This window comes from Acartia tonsa, chromosome 3, assembly GCF_053477335.1.
Source record: "Acartia tonsa isolate MP-2025a chromosome 3, ASM5347733v1, whole genome shotgun sequence".
NCBI classification, from domain to species: domain Eukaryota; kingdom Metazoa; phylum Arthropoda; class Copepoda; order Calanoida; family Acartiidae; genus Acartia; species Acartia tonsa.
Genome location: NC_137262.1, coordinates 40922292 through 40946237, shown reverse-complemented (window position 1 = coordinate 40946237; position 23946 = coordinate 40922292). Strand labels below are relative to the sequence as shown.

The following is a 23946-nucleotide window of genomic DNA, read 5'->3' as shown; positions in this document are numbered from 1 at the left end:
TTGTGCGGGAAAAATATATTGCTATGATGAAATATTTTGATGCAATCCTAAACGTTAAAATTTTGATTTCTTCATATTCTGATTTTCTTTGATTTCACTAAACTTGTTTTTGTGTGTAAGTCATAGCACATCTACTGGATTTCGTAGCTTGTAAAAAAGGTAAAAAACATTTATGACAAAAAAATGAATAAAACGCTGGTTTACAGCTAGCCAAATATACTTATAACAAAGGTATCATGGCATTGGAATTTCAGAGCAGACAAACAGACAAGGCTAAACAAAGTTTCTTTGTCCGTATGTATATCCGACATGAACAAGGACAATTACGTTAATAAAGAGAATAACAATAAGAAAATAAAAATCTGTTAGCTTAAATATATTTTTGTATTAATTCCTTAAATATGTGTCTTGTATGGTATTAGAATTGGGAAACAGCTTTAACTCTGTAGGGCTTTACTCTTGGGTAAATGATCTGCAGTGCTTTTCTAAATATTTCCTAACCTATCCCAACGAACACTTGTATAAAATGAGGCCCTTTGAGAAGGGGCATGGATTCTTAATATGCCACCTAAAAAAAGTTAGTCTTTTTTTGGTTAAAATACTATTGAAACCTTTTTCTTATTAATGCTTTGTTTTACTTTGTTATTGTTTAAACTATAATCAAATTATAGGAGTGCAAGACCTTTTCTAATAAAAAGAGTTCCACAAATTTGGGGTTTTGTTACATTTTTATATCAATCTTGCAAAGATACTCGATGTGTCCTCATATCTGTCTGTCTGTCCATCCGTTAACTTCGTTAAAGATAAGTCTCGTTATTACTTGGTTGCTAATAAAGATAGATGTACGAATATTCTAAAAAAGATTCCTATAACTAATACGAATCTAGTCTAAAACTCCTTTTGTTCGTTTGTCTTTTGCATGTAGATGAATTGATGAATTGTGTTCAAGTTATGGGTGTTTTCATTCTTGTAATATCCTTATACATACTTGCCATTATACTTATATCACACTATTTCTTTTTACCTTCAGTTTTGGGAAAGCGTAGCATTTTTACAGTTAACTTTAGTATATATCAAGCGGATCTACAAGTCAAGTTATTAATGTTGTACAGACGACACGCAAAGCATTAAAGCTCATATTTAAATATCTTAAAAAAAGATTTGCTGATTTCTCAATATGCTAGTTGTTTCTCCCCTAGCCTTTAGGGAAGGGTAGCAAATCTGAAAAATAGCTTAAAACCACCCCAAGGCATTTTTAATGCTGTCCTGAAAAGTAAAACTAATTTGGACCAGCATTTTCCGAGATATTTAGATTCAGGATTGTTTTTATTTGACAATTTGTAAGATTATCTCTATTGTTAACATTTTCATCTAAAATTTCTCTGTAAGATTTTCCGACTTTAAACTTGTAAACTTAACTGTCCTTTATCAATATTTAGTTTTTATAGCCTTTAAAATGTTTTTAGCAAATAAATGTTTTAAAACAGAACGCAATTCAAATAATTTATATTTCCTCTGCTCCAAATGACTGCTGTCAACCTTGTTCCTTTTTTATCAAATCGGACAAATTATGGGTTTAATACTCCACATACGCTCACGAACATACACACACACTCGCACATACGCAGTGCGTAGGTCACCCCAAGCAGCGCGCAACAGCCCCCCAACAACCATTGACTCCAACAGCAGTTAGTTGATTGTGTAGCGTCTAGAGGTGCGGATGTGTGTATATCTATTCGCACAGTCTTAGTTTTCGCTAGCACAAAAAATTAAAAATAGATAATATTACAAAATTAATGTTTAGATGACAATAATATAGTCTGTGAAAAAAATACAAGAAAATGAGTGTAGTGACCTCAGCTTAAAAAGGCAAAAATATCAACCAAAATTGTGAAAAATTAAATCTATTAAGGATAATGTAAAGTTATTTATTGTTTTTCGTCTCCCGGAGGCGTATCTGTTAATTATTGGGTACAAAATAATACAATGTGCTTTTTTTTAGCAATTTATCAATTATTCCTAATGTTTGGACACAATTTCCATATCAAAATTAACAAAGCTGATATAAAAGTCTTGCTTGCTTGTTGGACTTTCATTACATGACATTATACACACAATGTAAACAAGTTTCATGTAAATTAGACAGATAATTTGTTCGGAGTCCTATCTTTAACCACGCTTATGAGGCTTAAGAAATATGCTAAAAAAGAATAAAAACAAGGGCTGGAACAAGAGAGATAAATTAGTTTACCCTGAAATTGTGATAAAGAAAATTAACCCTTTAGTAGATTTAAATCATTGCTGGAAAGATTTTTAATCTTTTACTTTGTACAACCCAATCAAGATTAATAATTACACTACAAAGTTTTAAAGCTAACTAGAGGCCTCTAGGGGCGAAGGCGCTAGTATTTATAATAGTAGTTATAATCATTATGATTTTTTTTATCCCTTTGAAAAATCACTTTTATATCCTAAAAAGAGTTAATCCTAAAATAATTGAATTCAATGCATGAAACCAAAACAGGAAATATTGATATTTTAAATTTGATATTTTTTCATCATTATTGTGCAATTTTATATGCAAAATATTGAAGGTCCTTGTACTAAAAAGGCGCAGATGGTAAAATTAAATAATATGTTGATATTTTTTGCATACTATTCTAAATGTATGTGCTGATTACATGACTCACTATCCTATATACTAACGTAGCCTGATTTCTGTTTGTATGTTAGTAACTATGTATGCTCGTTAAGATCTCGTAAACGGCTGAATTGCTCCACTATTTTTCTGTGAGGTTTTAGGCTATTTGAAAGGGAGTAGTAATAAATATATCAAGAATATAGTTAGTTATAAATTCGCCCAAAGATTTATCAAAGCTTAAGATAAATCTGGCTTTTCTAGAACCCTTGAACCCCGTTCCCATAATTTAATTTTCTAAAAGACCTTAATTAAGCAACAACAACATATCTTTTTTCAAAAAGTTAGTCTTTGTTCCTCTAGTATTTAAAGATTTCATAATTTTAATAATAAAAATGATGATTATACACGACAAACTAACCCTACCCCTATACACGCCCCTGGGTCCAACTTATACTAGGGATCTCAAAGGCCATTAATAGTGTACATCCCCAACAATGATATGCAAAGATACCCTTATGTAGATACAATTAGCGGTTAAAACGTTTGGACACACATCCTAATGAACCAACCAATTATAATTCAAAAATAGTCCCAAATGTTGTTAAGCCAACGAATAAGAAATCGTTATTATAAAACTTTGGGGACTTTTGAAATAAACAGCCCATTGTCCCATCTCTCCCTGCCAATTTATGCACATGTAAAATGTTGAAGGTTTTATCAATCAGGTTTGAAAATTATTTTGATCAACATCGCAGATAATTGGCATAGAAACACATAGGAAACAAGGATGACAACATTCTTGCAAGTAAAGTCACCCAAAAATGAGACTAAAAGAAAAGCAAACCTAAACAATTAAAACTTAATAGTGCTTTTATCCGTTAGGTTTTAAATAATCAATTAATAGTCAGCATTTTGTTTATAACAAAAAAGCTAATTTTTAAAAATATCTTTTTAATCGTACTGGTAATTGATATATTGGATTAAATACCTTCTACATTATGGCATATTGTCAATGGAATCCTCAACAATTTGTAATTGTTAGAAAAGCCACGCTTTTAAGAAGGGCAAAGAGAGAGAGAGAAAGAGAGAGAGAGGACAGTTCATTCAGCCAATACAATTATAATTGGGTTTTATTCAAGGATTTTTTTGAATATTTGAAGCGAAGCTGATATATAACTCAATCAATACCTTTTCTGTAAAACAACACTTTTACCTTTATTATCTGTGGACTAATTTTGAATTTTAATAAAAAAAGCTATTTACAATTTGCAAGTAAAAATTTTTTCATCAAACTCAATTAAGTTTTGTAAAAAAGCACGCAATGCAAAAATTCCTAATTAAGGGAATATCAACAGAGACAATTAATTTTATGTGGGTAGCGAAGCAAAAACAAGAAAATTTAAATAAACAATAACTTATAATTGTTATTTATCGTATCGTTTTATAGACAACTTTCCTTATGTATTATCATGAAAAATTATAAGATTACTACATTTGGCCACTCGGGGCTAACAAAACATTTTAATTTTAATGATTTTTATTTTATTATTCATATAAAATTGTGTGTAATACGATGCTATACATGATTTTTTAGTAATTCTAAAATTTTATGATCATCTAATCATTTCTATCCTACAAATACATAAAGTAGAAAATTACAACCTGATTATAGAAAAGCTACGCTATTATAAAATGAATGTTTTTCCCTGATTAATTAATTAAATAATTACTTTCATACAAAATCATTTAGTGTTGGTAGATTTATTGAATTTTGCAGTTTTTTTCCAAGCTATTAGAATTTTAGTTACAATCTACACTTAAACTTAACTTTTAATTATAAGTGAGATATCATGAGATCATGTTTAATGAGTGATTTATTTACAATACCTGCAAAAATAAAAAGTATTTCTAAAATTTATCAAACATCAATTTTACTGTTCTATTTTCATGTTATTACATGTTACCATTTATGACAATAGCTGTTCTTTTTGGGAAAACTGATAATATGTATTTATTTTAATTAGGATTAGTCAAAAAGTTTTACAGCTCTTTAGAACAAATTAAACCTCAACTTATTTACATTTTTTTATTTACCTATCCAAATCTATTTATGTGACGTACCATTGGATATAGAATACGTGAATATATTGACAGGGGAAAATTTAGGTTGTAAATATAGATATCATCTATTGGTCAATTCTTTCATCCAGTAGGAGGGGAGGGCATGGGGGTAAAGTGCGTGGAAGGAGGGGAATCGTTATTTTAGCCAGCTGCAAGCATCACTTTATCAGAGTACATGAAAATCTGGTTTAAGATCCAAGTAATAAAATATCCATTACCTAGTTAAGTGACGTACCACTAACATACCCAAATAAATGAATGAAATGTCAAAAATACATTCCATGCATTATGCCAAAAATTCATATGTACAATTTACATGAACATTAGTTTTACAAAAAAAAAAATAATTGCACGAATCCGTTTTAGGAGATTTTAATTATTGAACTTATTTGTTTTTTTAAAAAGATTCTTTTAATAAAAGTTATTCGTATGAATATAACAAGTACAGTTTCAGTCATTTGTAGCGAATGCAATTTTTGCAGAATAGAAAAAAGTATCTATTTTAACTACAAATAAAGTAGAACACAAATATAACATTAAAGACAGGTGGCTGTAAAGCAGTCTTACCCACAATGTTCATAAATGCGAAACTTTCCTACACTTGGGGTTGGTCAGTCGACGATTGGGCATAATATCATAAGTGAAGCATCTCTCTACAAATATCTTAAAATGTAAGTTTGTAAGAATAGTGTATTTAAGTAATTTTGAGATTGAATTATCCAGACTTCTAAATATCAAGTGTCGTAGATTAGATGTACAACTTACAGAGCATTAAAGCATATCCTATTTAATTCCTACTTGTACGCTAATTATAGAGTAGATGCACTGCTAAATAGAACATTACGTCCATTTCAACGTCCATTTTCTAGAAAATCTATAATTTTAGTAAGGTTTTTGTGTCTCAATATATCCACAGCCCCGTAGGGTTAAGTCTATTGTATACCCACTATGGGAATAAACAAAAATTAAACTATTTTACAAGGGAATGAAATAAGGAAAAACTAAGTTTATTCTTTTGTAACACTAAAAAATCCTCTAAAATTATGAGTCACGTTTAGTTTGATACATAGAAACTACACGACTGTTATTCTGATTATATGCATATCTTGACACTTACAGTAATTGTTTTTTTTAATCCTTCAGTGCTATAAACCCCCTACTTTAACATACACAGCTTACATGTTTCTGTTTGGTTTAGCTTTTTTACTTAATAACAAAGCTTAAGAAAACAATTAATAGAATTTTTATTTATATATTTCACTTTTATTTGTTAAAAAATAAGGCTTTTTTTGTCATAAGTATTAAGCTATTTTATTTCAGTATTTAATTAATTTTAAAAATAACTCAGCTGTAATTATTCTTTTTAATTCTTTCATCGTCCAATTTTTGTAAATAATTTGAAATAAATTTAACTATCAAGAATGATAATACCTAAGAAAACAAGGCTCCGAAAAAGATAATCCTTTGATAAAGGTAACAGGATATTTGTGTGTACTGGTTCCCATTTATTCAAATCTTAAGACTCTCAAAGGACCTGAGAAATTTTATAACACCCAACCTCTCAAGATAAATAGCCCCTGAAACGCATCCGCGCCCCTCCCCCGAAAGAAAATTAAATTTAAAAAAAAAAATTAAAAGTTGGCAAATATTAATATCGGCAAACTTTAAAGATATTTTTCCATAATCTTGCTTGCCTAAAACTTTAAGTTTAGACATTCATGAAAACTGTCTTCAAACTGCCACGGACAAACATACATAACCTAAATATAAATGAACTGCACTGGAATTGAAAATTAGGTTGTTTAAAAAAGATTAAAATTTGGTAATCCGTTATTTGAATTAATTATGCCAATAGAGTGGGTTGTCTGATTAAATCTTTTTCAAATAATTTAATTGATTCTAAGTAAATAAATAATGCTCCCTGCCAACAAAATTGAAAAGATAATTAATTATCGTTCAGAAGGTGCCGTAAATTTAGTTTCTACGCACACAAGAGCGTGGTAAAACGCTTGCAACAGCTTTGGGGCGTTTCAATCTAAGATCAAATTGTGATAAACTATGACTCTCTGAAAAAAGAGATGGTTGGGGTAATGGCACATCATTGAAAATTATTGCAATTAAAATATTAATGGACATACTGCTATAATTAATCAAAATTAATCTTAATAAATAAAATTAAAATTGTAATGCAAATTCTGTAAATTTTTATGTGTTAATGAGATGATCAATTACATTTCTAGTTATCTTTGAGTGATAGACAATTTAATCGAGATACGGAATATCCTAGTTATAGCGTAGCTGCGATTTTTAGTTTTGTTCTTGTGTAAAAAATAATAAATGTATGTAGATTTGATTCGTAGCTTGGTTTAAATTTGGATGTTTGTTATTGTATGTCCTCTAAGATCTATAGAACGGCTTGTTGCCTCTTTAAAAATCTCCCAAAAAGGCTAGGAATGAAATCAATCGAAACGGAATTAAAAAATGGAAATTTATTTTGCTACGCTATGCCCACCAAAGTCAGATATAAGCACAAACAAGTTTTATTTTTTTCCCGTATCTTGGTTGATATTTATGGTTTGTCAGAATGACCCGATAAAAAGAGCTCCCTGCATCCCCACCAGTGACCTTCAGCAAGTGATGCATACATAGTTTAGTTAGAAATCATTCAAATAACAAGTGATCTAGTTTTTTTTTAAATTTGTTACAAAAAAACAAGTTCATATTTATGCTAAGAAAGCGAAGAAAATTGTAGAAGAAAACAACGAAAATGGCAATCATACCGATTCAAATTGAAGGACAGAAAACGCCTTCCAATCGTTTCTCTGTCGACCGCCGGGGTTCCATCGACCGGCGTGGTTCGCTGGCTAGAATTGGCGCGGCGGACCCGCTCTCCCGCCGCGGCTCATATGCCCGCATTTTAGCTGATGTATCCAACCGCAGACGTGGATCCGCCGCTAAAATAAATCCTATATTAGTAAACGGAGGAGTTTCTAGCAATGGCGGTTACAACGGCGATAGGCGTGATTCTTATGCCCAAATCAATATTGATCTTGGCCTTCGGCGAGGATCACTCACCCGTCGTGAATCCAAACAAGACATGAAACGGAAGATCTCGCTGAGCAAGGGCTATGGCGGTGATGATGGAGCGGCGGGATCTAGGCGGGGATCTATCGTGAACGGCGGTGCTATGGCAGCCAGGCGAGGTTCTGATGCTAGGATTGATTCACTTTTGTTAAGGTAAACATTCTTATGCACAAGAATGACAACATCAGGCGAAGCAAAGCCCTAAAATCATAAGGTAGGACAAACGAACAATAACTCTTGTAAACGTCAGAAGTTTGAAATTGATAGGACCATTCCGATATATATAAATCAAAGAAAATAGTTAACCGTTAAGGATGGACAGACGGACGGAACAATTCTTATTATAGAAAAGCTTTTTAATTTCCAGCACAAAAACATTTTTATGATCTAGGTAGATGATATATTCAAAATATAAAAATTACTCATAATTTAAAGAAAAAGTCTTTATTGCATTTAATTCTTCAAATTATCATTTTGAATGAAGAGTCCATCATCAAATTACAAATTTGGCAAATAAACATCATTTGCAGATTTTATAAACATAATTTTTTTTGGTAGATTTTTATTGTAAATATGTTTTGATGAGAGATGCTTTGTATTTTGTGCATTTGTCATTTTTATTTTGGCGCTTGCAAGTGCGTGCGCGTTTCTGAGGGTGTAAAGGAATATTTTATCTAAAATACAAAGAAGAACTATGGGTTTACCAAGATCTGCGGGTCATTTTATGTTTTTAAGCTACTTTATTGAAAGCATTATAGATCCCCCCCCCCCTGAAGTAAAATTAAGTATTAGAAAATATTCATTTTTGGAACTTTTTCTAGTTTTATTTTAATAATATACATCAACTTGATTAATAAAAAAATCTTTTTAGTATTTTTTAGTGCATGGCATATTTTTGGCCTAATAAAAGATGTTTTTCTTCCAACTGAGGCTCTCCTATTTCTCAATTGGCACATCCTTGTTAAGTTGATGATAAACAATGAGTTCACGTTTGGTCACAACTAATCAACAAACCATTCAAGTCATTGCAAAGCACCTCAAAAACATCTAAAAACACGCGTACTGTACGCTCCATTGTTCTTAGATTCACTTATTCTTATGGGGGAAAATTAGAACAAATAAAATGGAATAAAATCAACACGAAAAAGTGCAAAAAATTGCGAAATATTACAAATTGCGTTCTTCATGTTAGAGAAGCTTCATGTAGGTCCCTGGATGGTTTTAGGCAATTTTTCTTTCAATTAAGTCTATGGATTGTTTTAGGATCTTTTACAGTATCCTCTCTACCTTCGAATTTAGGGCCCCTAAAGTATTAATAATACTATTGAACTAAACTTCTTAAAATATCTAAAAATGTTAGCTTTTTTGAATAGACCTTTTCAGCTAATCTACCTAATGACACTTTTCTGTCAAATTTGTATGGGGGCCCTTTCAATCTTTTTTATGATCTAGTATGATAACATTTAAGGGCCTGACAAATCTACTCACAGTAACTGAATAAGGAGCAGGGTTACAGTAACAGATAAATTGGCTCAAAATTTTATCTATTATTTAAAGAAATTTATAATTAATCTGTTTATTAAAGTATCAAATTAAGCAAAGTTCTTCTTTAATTTGAAATTGTGAGCCTATATATCAGATAGGCAGACAAAAACATTTTGCAGCTGAGGATTGTTACCCCACAGCGGCAGCTCGATAAATTCGCATTGGATTAAAGATTGGCGGCTAAAATTAATTTTTTTTTTACTACCAACTAATGCTATTGTAGATGCGTTGACTGCGGATTATCCAACTTTAGAGCGGCTATGGTCATTAGTATAACTATAGCTGAAACTTTGGGCATAGCTGCCAAGCCCTGATTTTCATTTGATCTAATTTTGTTTTAGCATATTCCTACATTTCATTATCCGTGGTCACAATACATCATTTTCTGTGCCATTATACATCAATGCTTACTATTAGTTAACACCATAGAGTAATTATCAAATAGATTGTTCTACCCATTTTCTGTACCATTATACATCAATGCTTACTGTTAGTTAACACCATAGAGTAAATATCAGATAGATTTGTCAACCCATCATTGTGCCATTTTCCTCAATGCTTACTATTAATTAAAACCCTAGAGCAAATATAAGGTAGATTGGTCTATGCATTTTCTGTGCCATTATGCATCAATGCTTACTATTAGTTAACACCATCGAGTAAATATAAGATAGATTAGGCTTCCCATTTTCTATAACATTATACATCAATGCTTAATATTAGTTAACACCACAGAGTAAATATATTATAGACTGGTCTATTCATTTTCTGTGCCATTATACATCAATGCTTAATATTAGTTAACACCATAGAGTAAATATCAGATAGATTGGTCTTCCCATTTTTAGTGCCATTATACATCAATGCTTGATATTAAATAACACCATAGAGTAAATATCAGATAGATTTGTCTACCAATTTTCTGTGCCATTATACATCAATGCTTACTATTAGTTAACACCATAGAGCAAATATCAGATATATTGGTCTATGCATTTTCTGTGCCATAATACATTAATGCTTACTGTTAGTAAACACCATAGAGTAAACATCAGATAGATTGGACTACCCATTTTCTATAACATTATACATCAATGCTTACTATTAGTTAAAACCATAGACTAAATATAAGATAGATTGGTCTTCCTATTTTCTGTACTATTATACATCAATGCTTACTGTTAGTTAACGCCATAGAGTAAATATTAAATAGATTGGTCTACCTTTTTTCTGTACCTTTATACATCAATGCTTACTATTACCTAACACCATAGAGTAAACATAAGATACATTGGTATACCCATTTTATACATACATTAATTCTTACTGTTAGTTAACACCATAGAGTAAATATCAGATAGATTGGTCTTCCCATTTACCAACTAGTACAAATTTTGTACTTTTTAGCTTAAGAGAAAGGCTGATTAGTCTGCCAAAAATTTGTACTCTGTATTGTCCACTGCCATTGTACATTACCATATTGTATTCATACATTATAGTTAGTGTCCTGTCCACAAAATTAAAAGGATATAGAACGGGGCAAAGTAATTATTATCAGTCATTGGAAAGGAGAAATAAAAAGATTCCTAGGACTATTAGGAATGATTTATAGGTGTTAAAATGTTAGGACATCCAAATTATCTTTATCTTAGATGATTTAGTGACAAATTTTATTCAGAATTATAAATCCCTTTCATTAAAAAGCATTGTTACTTTATATTTGTTAAATATTGTTATTTAAGAGGTCTGATTTTTAATATTCGCTTTAATAGATTTTGTCATCTTTGATTGCTTAATTTTTTAAATCATAGCACTATGCCATTAAATACTCTTTATTTTCAGCACATTTTTCTGAATATTAGTCCATGTCAGTTTTGGGACAAACATAAAAACAAGGATGACAACATCTATAAGTAGCGAAGTATAAAAAATCGTAAATGTACAAACGTAGAAAGTCATTTATAGAGCAAATGTTCAGTGGTCATAAAGAAACAAAAAGAAGGAAAGTTAATTGTTTACTGAATACTGTTTAGTTAAGAGTAACTTCACCTAAAAAAAGTCAGCAGTATATCTTAAACTAGCGGCTTCGCCCCTAGCCTCTAGGGGCTTTGCCCCAAGAGGTTTGATCAAACTAATTTTTCGTGTTATAGTTTTTAAAAAAAATTAAATTTTTTTTTGGGGGGGGAGGGGGGGTAGTCCATCCCACTATTTTCATTTTAGTTTTAAAAAGAAAATAAATTTTTTTTTGCGGGGGGGAATTTAATTTTTTTAGGGGGGTTAGGGGTGTCCCACCCCCCAAGAAAATAGTTATAAACCTTCCCGGGACCTATGAGAAGGAGAACCTGATCGGTTCAGCGGTTAGAGAGATCCTTCGCTACAAACAAACAGACAAACAAACAGACATACAGACAAACAGACAGATAGACATCGTTCTACTTTGTATCATAGATAGCAGTCGAGAAAATCATATTTTACCAATAGCTTTACGGACGAACAGAAAAAGTAAATTATAAATTAGCTTAACTACAAAAAATTATATCAAGGCCAATTGTGTCAAAAATCATGGGCAAAGGGTTGTTGTATACAAAAAGGTGGGGGAATTTATTCAGGTGTATTTTTAGTATCGAAGCTTCTCTATAATTCACTTTGTCTCTCCGTCCGTCAGTCATTCCGTAATGCTAACGGAGAAACTTGATTTTCACGGCTCCCATTCAAGATGGGCAACTGAAAGTTTTAGGGATTTAATAAGTACTCACTCTTCATGTATTCATAAAGTTTCATTATGATTTGCTTATTTGTTGGGGTGCTAGATCGATTCCTAGATTTTAACGGTTCCCTTCAAACAACCTGATAGATTTTTTAAAGGTTTCGTGATTTACTTTATCAAGTCTAATGTTCATTTTATGACACTGCTCTATAGTTCTTAGATTTCGGATTTCCATTCGTATTTATTAGTATAACTACTTATGGATGTTATCATCCTTGTTCCATATCTCATTCATTTCTAAAAGGGACAAGAGTTATTGCATGAAGACAACTGAAGATTATACCAATAAAAAATAAAGATTATGGCATTAGTTTCTTATTTTTTAAAACAATTACAGCTGATATTGCATAATATGATATGCAATTCATTCTTTTGTCTCTTTAGCTTTAGAAGAAAATACTTTTTTTGAGACATTAAACGGACGTATGGACTTCTAGTTACAATTATACAGTTTCGTATCAACATAGATTGTAGCAAATCATCATATAATTAACCATATGAATTTGATCATTATGAAATAAATCTTCTTTCATATAAATAAAACATGAACTTACTTATAATTTATGATGAGACTTTGCTTTTAAAATCTTTTTTCTATTGCAAATTGAATCATGATTTATTCTAAAAAGCGCATTATAAAAGGGAAAAGCAAAACACATAAATATCTATTTAGATCAGGGAAGGAGGGGACATTGAATTGTTTATTACACTAGTCCGCAAAGTCTTATAATACAATTTTCTTATCTGTTAGCTTAACAGCCTTGGGGACTTTTATTAAATTTTTACACTAATTTTTCAACCACTAATTTTAATCTACAGAAGGGGTAATTATTTTTATCATTATTGGGGATGTACATCCACTGTGTTATCCCTTTAGATCCCTGATAAAGACGCATACTCAAACACACACACACACACACACACACACACACACACACACACACACACACACACATGCACACAGAATCTACACACAAAAAAACTTATACGGAAAATGTGCACAAATAAAGGATTACAATTTCCAAAAGTAGCAAATATAATGAATATAACAATTTATTAAATTACAGCTGGAAGCTGTAGTTTAATAAACTATATAATAATGTGCCTTTTGACTTTTCACCTTACGTGCAATAAATTTTCTATTTATAGCTATATTTAATGATTTTTGTGTTGATTCTTATATTTAGGAATTTGTAGTATTTTAATTTATTTGAGCAAGGTCTGAACATTATGTATGATTGGACAGAGACTAGTATACTTAAATATTGTGTAATTTACTTAGGAATCTAAAGGAATAAGGCAATTGCCAATGAATTAATGTACAGTAACATTCCCAATAGTGATATGCAAAATTACCCCTTCTGTAGATTAACATTAGTGGTTAAAACGTATTGGCACTCAACTTAATGAACAATCCATGAAGTCCCAAAAGTGGTTGACCAAATGAATAAGAAAATATTATTTTATAAAACTTTGGGGACTAGTGTAATAAACATCCCATTGTCCCCTTATTTCCTTAATTTATACTATATATATGTAGATTTTCCTGACAGTTATTTATTATTAAAGCTATGCGTATTAGATCATTGGATGTAATCGTTCTTTCAAGGAATTTCTGTCTATTTCACTGGTCTGGCTTTATATTGAAGTTCATAGTCTCTTGCAGTGTTATGGTTACACAGTCAAGCTTTCCTGGACTTTATTCACAAAATTTGTTAGGAATTTATAAAGAAATACTTTTTATTTACTAAAATTAATAGTTTATTCAATACATCTAGCTTTAATATTAGCTGAGGAAATAAGATATTTCAATATTACAGAAAGTCTTTGAAAAAGTACACAGTAATAAAAGGACGTCCAAGCTTTTAAAAAGGGGTAGAATTAGGGGTTTTAGTATTTCACAAAACAATTTTTTTGTAGGAGGGAGTAAAAATTCCTTTACCTTTACCCCTTTAAACGTCGCTTCATTAAACAATGAAAATTGATTTAAATTTGTGAATATGTCTCAATGAGTGAAATGTTGATTTATATTTCCAGATAGATTTAGTATGAAAACACTCATACTAAAGCTCAAGTATTTTTTTAATATCCAACACAAGTGATTTCATACATCATTGGAAAGCAAAATAATATTGATTTTCGTCATATTTTTTATTGCAATTTGTGTATGCTAGGTTTTAGTCATGATTCAAATATTTCTTAGGTTTAAACAATTATTTGTTTAAAGTAAAGAATTTGTTATTAAACTTACTTCAATAATTAATTAAAGCAGCAATTTAAGAATTAAAAGAAAACAACCATTCTACGATATCTTAAACTACAATCGATTCAAATAACATATCTTTCAATTCCTACCAATCCGTTTCTTTCATAAACCTTACATTCATGATTTAAAATGTTTGTAGCGTTGCTTCACTCACAAAAAAAAACCAATAATATCTGCGGTCGTAAAACCCTTTGAAGTTACATTGAAGATAGTTAGTTTTATATGTCCATGGTTATCAGGAATGCAGGGATGGATAAAAAGGCGATTATTTTATATTCAAGAGTATTCTATCTTGAAAATTTGACATCGTTTGTAAATATATAAATTATATGCACAAACCCATAAAAAAACGTTGCAATATATATAAAAAATAGTAGGGGAATGAATAAATAATCTTTCATTGTGCTATCCCTGTACCTGTGATGATTATCAATGACAAACGCTGAGTGATAACAGAAAAATGATATGTACATTCTAAAATATCCCTCCAATCGTGAGTGGAGCATTCATAAACCCTCTCCCCATCCCAATTTATTTGATGCTTTTTGTATAGCTAAGGTCCTTAAGAATCTAATCGAGACTTACTTGAGATTTAGAAAACGGTACCTAGTACTGCTATGCTCGACGCGTGGTATTAATAATTTTCGGATCTACTGCAGTTCGCGGTAAAATATTGCTGGTAACGAATATTGCCAAAAATCTCTGAATTTTAAAGGCTGCCATCTGCCAAACGGCTGAACGTACAGATCATCACCGCACACCATTTTAAGCGGTATAAGAAGGCCTACAAATAATCTGGAATAGCCAAGATCCAATGATGCACAGGGAAAGCTTCACTGAAGAAAAAACGCGTAAAATAGGCCTTTTTCGCGCATTTCTCTGCACGGCGAGATAATTATGCATTATTGGTTTATGGCTATTCCAGATTATTTGTAGGCCTTCTTATGCCACTTAAAACAGTGTGCGGGCGTGATCTGTACGATCAGCCGTTTGGCAGCTAGCAGCCTTTAAAATTCATAAATTTTTGGCAATATTTGTTACCAGCAATATTTTACCGTGAACTGCAGTAGATCCTAATTTTCTTAATAGGAGGGCTGCCATAGCCATGAATAGGTGTCACTCGTTGTCATGCACAAATAGTATTAGACAAAATTTGTGCAATCAAAGAGATTGTTGTGTGTTGGGTGTTACTTTAGCTAATACAAAAAAGTACCTCTCTATATATTTACTAGTGGTTGCCCCTCTAGCATCTGGGGGCTATGTATATAAAGGAGAAAATAGCTTAAAACTATTCCAAGACTTAAATATGAAAATAAAATAGCCTAAAACCATGACAGGACCTTTGTGAAGCTTACCTGAAATAGCGAACCCAATCTGTTCAGTAGTTATTGAGATCTTAAACTTCAGACAAAAAAACCTTACTACTTTATATAATAGGATTCTTTGCTTAATTAGCGCCTAACATGACGTTACAGTGTTATGAACAGCAGTCTCGTTAATACTAGGTGATAGAGTTTCATAGTGGGAATTGGACCGTTTATTACACTAGTCCAAAAAGTTTTATAATAATCATTGGGGTGTACATCAATTTATACGGACATTGTATTATCCCTTTCAAGTTCAATTGAAGGAATAATACCATTTATTGTACATGTTTGAAAGTAATAATAAACTTTACAGTACAACAGCAAGGTTTTTAGGCTATAAATGAATGTAGAGAACCAAAACTGAATAAAACATAGCAAATTATCTCTAAAACTAACTCTGTAATAATATTTAAAGGTCAAAAAAGTTTTATGTTGATTTAAATGTTAGAATAAACTTAATTTTATAATGAAAAGCTATATTTAGTCTAAAAATTGATCATGTTATGTAATTTTTGAAATAAGACGGCTCTTGAGGCTGCCAGGTTTGATAGATATAATGAAATTTAAGAAAAGTTACATATTTGAGCCATATGAAAATTCAGAAAATCTTCACAGAATTGAAAAAAAATGAAATGGGGGGTCTGAAAGGTATAAATATTATTTCAATGTCCCTTTCTCCCACCACTAGATTTGTAATTTTTAGAGGTCAAAATTAAATTAAAATGTAAATCCCATATGAGTAATATACAATGAGTCTAAGTATGTCTCTGTGTTTTTTACTATTTCATGCTCTATATACAATTTATATACATAGAGAGATTAAATCTTAGAGTGTGCCTACACCTCCACAAATGAAATTACATGAAAATCTTATAACCGCTAATTATTACTGGAGCAAGGACTGTCCCTCCCTTTGAATTCACTCTTATTATTAAGAGCCTTCTATGATTATTTGGTATTGTGTTCTATTGCAAATAAGAAAAAAATTGCGGGTATTACATTAAGCGACAATGATGACACAACAAATCTTAGGATTAGAATTTAGTGGACTGTTTATTCTGATATCAGTTTTTATTACTTACATACCTGTCTATCTATCTAGTATATATCTATCTGTCTATCTTCTATGTTTGTATTATGATTTTTTCTATCTATTTTAACTATTGTATATTTCAATGTGAAGATGTCAATATTATTTCTAAATTTTACAAAATTTGTATCTATTACATATAAGAATAAAAGCTTCGTCCCTAGTCTACAGTGTCTTTATTCCAAGTTTAGCCTCTAAAGGATTTTCCTGGCTTCGCCCCATCAGGTCCTGGGGAGTTAAGTCTCCTGACATTCATTTTAGTTTTGAAAAAAGGAGAATAGTTTTTTTTTGTCGAAAGGTTTTGATGTCTTTTTGTGAATAAAAAAAACCTGCATTCCTTCCAATTTGTTACATCAACCAATAAATGTATAACCCATACAACTACCTGGACCAATTAGTGAAGACCCTTTTCGTCTGTTAGCAATTTGCTTCCCGTTCTTTTATAGGGACTTGTGTTTATATTTCTGATGTTATATCAAAGACACAAAACAAAATCGGGAAAGGGTCCCCCACCCTGTGGGCAGACTTACATATAGCTCATGCTCCATCTATTATTTTACTTTAATCCTCACCCCTTGACTCAAAATATCATCTGTAATCTCTGTTCATGCGCCCACAAACAAGAATTTATCCGTATGATAATAACTTGTTAATATGAAGCATCCAGTTTTTGTGAATGTTCTTATTTCAATCTTCATATAGAGTCACATGTATATCAATCTTAGGATTAGTAGGGCTTGTTCATTTAGATACAAAATCGTGCAATCTACCTATCTTGCATTATTTATACAAGTTAGGAAGGGGACATTGGACTAGAAAATTGGACTGGTATCCAAAGTTGAATAACAACGTTCTTATTAGGTTGCTTTATAACTTTAGGTACTTTTATTATAAATTAGTTGCTTTTAAACTAAATATTTCAACAAATAATTTTAATAATCTACTACTGAAGGGGTAACATGTAGAAAATGGAGATTTATAATAAAGAAGAATTTGATTATTTTCAATGTATACGTCAAAATTTTGAAATAGAACATAAATTTTAAAACCTTTGTCATTTTTTGGAATCAAATTTTGACTTATCCTAAAGCAGTCGAGTGTATATCTGTGTCTTTTTATTTGTAAGTTATGGTTTTTAATTCGACTTGGCTGATTGATTTTATTATGTATAGGTTTTTGGAAGGTTTTTGTCTACTTATCACACTTAAATCAAGGGGTTGGTTAGGACACTCATTGGATCGAAACCACTGATTATGAAAAAAAAAACCTATTTTTTATGAAAATTCAGAAAAGTAAAATGTGCTCTGGAGAAAAGTCAAATCAAGTATCACTGCAGCATTCAGCTACTTTTTCTGAAGGATGGCTAAATAAATATGTTCAACCAAGGTCCTTTTTCAGATTAATTGGTGCTTTCCCTCAAGTGTATATCGAGCACTGAAAACCACCTTCTCCGAATTTTTAAAATAAATTGAAAAAAATGTTACTGATTGTATATAAAATCTTTGTCTGATGCAAATTCATTTTAAGTTGTGCGGATTATTTTTTCTGATTGACCATTTATAATGATAGATCTATTAGTATTTCATTTCCCCATAAAATGCGTCTTAACTTTTTACTCCCCTACCCTTGACATCTAAGTAAAACTAGCAGTAATACCTAAAATTTAAAAATTCCCTAATTTTTAAAATAAAATTTTGTTTTCTTGAGGACGTATTTCAAATTACTTCTTTAGTTTGAAATCAAGCTTCATTTCTAAAGGTAACTAAAAACCTGAAATAAAAACATTTCTTATAGAAGTTGAATATAATGATATATTTAAACAATTAAGTGTTCCTTTATTACAAAAAATATCTAAAGAAGGCCTATCCAAAAAATGGCGAAATACAAATTATGTGTTAGATATTAGACAACTCCGCTAATTCTATTGCTGTTGGTCCCTTTTACTAATATGAATATGCAGAAGTGATATCACACCGATTTACAAGGATTTTGTTTATCCCCATTTTACCAATACAACAAAGTGTACATAAATTTTACCTTTCACATATTTGCATTCAATTGTATATTTTAAATTTATATGTACGAAGGTTTGAAATCTTTTCTTTAATATTATCATTTGCGGTGGATTATGATAGTATTAAACTTAAATTATAAAAGGGTAATAAATGTATAAGAACCCAATTAACCTTGTTAAAAAGTAAAATGTTGTTTTGCATGTTTTCTGGAAGTTAGAGTAAAAAAACTCTGAAGACTAAGTCCTGCATGGTTTATCATAGCAGGGTTTGGTCATATATACATAAAACTTCATAGAGCTTTCCCCAACAAAATGAACTTTAATAAGAATTATTTTGCTCCATCTAATTACAAATAAAATGTTTATTCTCATGTTACTAGAAAATCTTCCAAAATTGGCTATATTTTTATTAGTAAGTTCTTTATGTATTAAATTTTGTTTTATTTTAGGCGAGGCAGCGGACAAGTAGGCAGAACAATGAGCAGACGCGGATCCAGGTAAAACTTTGTAGTCATCATATCTACTCAAAGTTTGTCTGTTGTGTTTTTATGTGCGTTTAAGGCTAGTACATTTCTATATTCGTAGAAAGCTGGATATAATACGATGCTAGACATAGTTTTTTCGTATGGATGAGAACCGGTTCCTATCCACCGGATTCGAATGAATACGAGAAAAGTAAATACTAAACTTTAATATTTATATACCCCCCCCCCCCTCCCCCCACTTCTATAATCTGTTTCATATTGATTATATTCATGTAGGTGAATATTCCAATTTTCTTATATCTATTAATTTGATTTTTAAGGTTGTCCTTGCTTAGCTACTTGATGACAGAATAAATTTAAAATTAGGTTGGGGGGGGGGGGGGGTGGGTGGTTATTTTTATTTCTATGCCTAACCTTTGCGGGGGTTCTAACCCTGCGAAGCCTTTAATATGGTACCTAATATAAATGAACTTTACCTGACCTAAACTAATAAACAAACAAACGAAAAACTTCCACCCCCCTTATTTTCATTTTTTTATAATAAGGTAGAAGGGGGGATCTATTAGTACTCAATAGGATACTTTGTTTGATAGCGCTCATAATTGTTTTAGAGCGCAGATCAAGAGCTTCCAGGTGAAGATCCGGCTGGAGGGGGAGGACGATGGGTCTAAGGAGAACAAGACACCCTCCTCTAACAACAACAACAACAGTCCTCCCGCCAATCTAAAGTCGAGGTTGGGTGAGAAGAATAACAACACAAATAACAAGAATAATGTGGTTGCAAAGAAGAAAGAAACTAAAGATATCATCCCTCCTGGAAAGGTAGGCTTTATCTGATTGCTATGTTTCTATACTTATGGTTTTTTAGTAGGTATTGCTTATAATACACTTTTTATTATCCTATCTTAAACTTTCTTTAAAGACCATTGTTGTTACATTTTTTCTTTATAGGCATTTTAAGTATTTTAGCCCTGGGGTTTTTAGTACTAAGGTATTATTACAAATTTACACCAGATTTCTATAATTAGAGTGCCAAACAGTTTTTGTCTTCTAACTTACTACAGTTAAAACTTTTCTCAGAAATGCTGGCATTAAAATTAAATTTATGTAATCTGCTAATAAACCCTTTTTAAAGGCAATACGTGGATGATAAATTAATCAATGTAAATTTTGTACAAGGTTTATTTTGGAGTAAATTTCCTTTTTTAAATGAGTATTTAGAAACTTAATTTTTGTATAATATCGTTACAGAGAAGTAGAAATGCGTAGATTTTTAAAATTAAAATTGCGCGGCTTGTGTTAATGGTAGAAAAAAGGTAGGCATACCGTTAGAACCACTATGAAGTCTATTTTTTTGGAAATGTAAGAACGTTTTCTTTTTAATTATATTTCAAGTACATCAGTATCAAATCCTATTTACATACCTTTCGCTATTCTAAGTAAATAATAAAACGTTCTATTATATTCATGACATGTATATTTAGTATTATGCTAGGAACAATAAAATATTTTGCCTACTCATTAAGTTAAAAAGTAGTCGAATCATTTTAACAAGTGGATACGCGAAGCGCAACAAATTTTTGTACAAAACTATCATGTTTTAATGCCTCCCTTGAATAAAATGATTGATTAGGTTGCAGGGGTTGTAAAATATTTGTCAAGTGTGGTGTAAAATGAAGAATATTAAACTTACACCCCCTTCTCACACACCTCTGAAATAAGATAAGAAAGAGAAGACATGAGCGAAAATTATTAAATATTACACCCCTCATTGGAAACATAATATTAAAGTTAAGTATATAGGTTATAGGTGTTATAGTGGGTTGTAAAAGGATAATAAAGGATATCAATAAGTAAAGGGGGTGTGACTCCCCTTTACACCCCCCTCGAGCACGCCTTTGCATTAAAATGAAAAGTAGTGGACATGAAGAGCACAGTAGGGAGCATTTATATTCAAAGTTAGTTTATTATAGTAAAGAAGTTAAAGTTTTAGTAAGACAAAAGAATTGCGAATTTTAATAGTCAATAAAAATTTATAGGATTAATCATCGATTTGGGTCATCACACCATTGTTATTTCAACTGCCGTTTTCTAATTTTTTTATCAGCAAACAACCAGAAATCTAAAGGGATAAGACAATGGCTGATCGATTTACATCCCCAATGATGATACATCAAATTACCCCTTATTTAGATTACAATAAGTGGTTTAAATATTCACTCAACTTAATGAAACAACCTATCTAAATTCATTTAAGGACCCAAAAGTTGTTAAACCAACTAATAAGTAAACTAGCGTAATAAACAGCCCAATGTCCAATCTCTTCCCAGTAGACAACTGTCTATAATATCAAACGCCAAAAGGAATTATTTTACTTTTAGAACCTTGCAAAAGTCTACTTAATTTGTAAAACTTTGACCATATTGCTTGAAGGTATATGTGTATTTATGAATCCACCAACTATTAATGTCCTAAGCAGTTCCATTGCAAAATTCAAAAGCAACGTTCATTAATTAATAACTTCATTACTAATCATATATTATGCCTGTAAGATATTCTTCTGACAATCAGGGAGGAACGAGACATTGGACTATAAAACAAAGTGTTACCCTAAGTTTTATAATTACCTTATCTTAATCGTTGGCTAAAAAACTTATTGATGCTACTTTATTTTGATTGATTGGTTCCAAACTTTTAGTGTACAAACTCAATATGTGCAGAAGGGGTAATTTTGTTTATCATCACAGATGTAAATCAATTTGTCGTTTTATTGTCTAATCCATTAAGATCGATTAGTCAAGCACTAAATCGAATTAAAGGTCTTACAAATCTTGAATCTAATTTATGTGTATTTAAATGTGTACAGTACAGTGCATGGATTAGTTAAATTAATAGGCCCCTATTTACGTGATAATCACTTTAATTTACGGTCTAAACCTTCAGGTTGTATGTTTCTGCTTTTTATATATATACACAAGCATTTTTATACTATAGCTCAATCTTTTATTTTCCATTATGGCTTCGAAACCGATAGATATCGCTGGATTATAACCGGTTCTCAGTCATACCTAAAAATCATGTATAGGTGATGTATTACACATAATTTTCTACAAATATTAAAATAAAAGAAATTGACATCCGCGGAAAGCTGTCTATAATATGATGCGAAAAATAACTATTATAAGAATCTATGTTCAATTATTTTATGGCATTTCAAAAATTTATGTTAATGGAAAATGCTTAAAACCATTTATATAAATTCATGTATCTTATTACATTTGCGGAACGTAAAAAATTCATTTTTAATTTTTAAAAGGCATTTTTAAAAATTTTAAGTTAATGGAATATGCTTTAAGCCAAATAGTAAAATGCAATAGGGTAAAAATATTAATTTATATTCCATCGACCTACCCCTTCACTGTCAGTCATCTCTAAATAAGTTAGTCCGCAATGTACCTTAAAAAGACAGTTGAGCAATCACCCCCCTCCCCCCCCCCTAATTTAGATCTTATTTTAGAAATTCCTTTAATGAGCCTTGTTTTTTTTTTTACAAGTAGTCAAACTATACAAAGTTTTAAAAAAAGGGGAGGGGGGTTATGAGTGTTCAACCTTAAAATTGAAGGGATTTTACCATTTATTTATTTGTCTGGCGATCATTCAAGTGTCCGCCTGTTCATATTTATTCTCAAGACCTTTCTATACAAGTTTATCTATATTCTATGTGGCCGTGTTGAACATAGAAGACTTTTGATGACATTAGATTAATTTATGTCGAAGATCTGACATAGTTTTCAATGTTAAAGATAATATTATAACTAATATAAGCTACGATGAAAGTATTTTATAAACATATGGACAATTTAAATGGTTTATGTCAACAATTTAGCATTAGATGCAAAAAGTGGCTATGGCTGACATGTTATCGACTTGATTGGGTTGTTATCCAATTCTGGCATTATTGATCTCAACTATATTGCAGAAAACTGTGACTATTTTTACCTTTAACACTATAAAGATTATTTTAAACATTATTGAATGTTTTCATCGGAGGATTTTTTTCTCAATGTTTTTCAGTTCGAAGATTTTTTTTACTTACGATGTTTTTGAAAATATTAAAAACCTAGGGAAACATTGTAAATAAACATTATTACTCTGTTGATAATAACAATAGCTACGTAGTTCAACATGTTTATTTATCTATATGTATACATATATTTCTATATATACTACATATCCCGCCCACCCATGACGATCAACTTCTTTTCAATTTCAAACATAGAACAATTTAATAGAACACTAATATAAAGGGTTCTTAAAAATTACAGATCAACTTTGCAACTTATACATATATCAATACAGCTATAAAATCTTTAAAAATTCCTGTTAAGGCCTATTGTATTACTTAGAAATCAACAACCTGACTTTTACCTAGAATTTAAAAAAAACAGTTATCTAACTTTCGATGTTTAAGATTACTTGTTTCATTCAAAAATACTTTATTTAAAGGCTCCGGAATAAATTTTATTAATCAAAATCCTTCTTAAAAGAATATTCTACATCTATTAT

At 30.8% G+C, this 23946-nt stretch overlaps 2 protein-coding genes across 3 annotated transcripts in view; both read left to right on the top strand.

Moving 5' to 3' along the window:
- Window positions 1-23946, top strand: part of LOC145314183 (glycine receptor subunit alpha-4-like) — a 252330-nt gene that overhangs the window by 104518 nt on the left and 123866 nt on the right. The window lies entirely within an intron of this gene.
- LOC145314160 (uncharacterized) overlaps window positions 1692-23946 on the top strand; it is a 45792-nt gene continuing 23537 nt past the window's right edge. Inside the window, exons 1-4 of the mRNA XM_080153970.1 lie at window positions 1692-1869; window positions 7346-7999; window positions 19345-19392; window positions 19992-20202. Coding sequence (XP_080010096.1) covers window positions 7530-7999; window positions 19345-19392; window positions 19992-20202 — 729 coding nt within the window. The 5' untranslated portion in view covers window positions 1692-1869; window positions 7346-7529. The remainder of the gene's footprint in view (window positions 1870-7345; window positions 8000-19344; window positions 19393-19991; window positions 20203-23946) is intronic.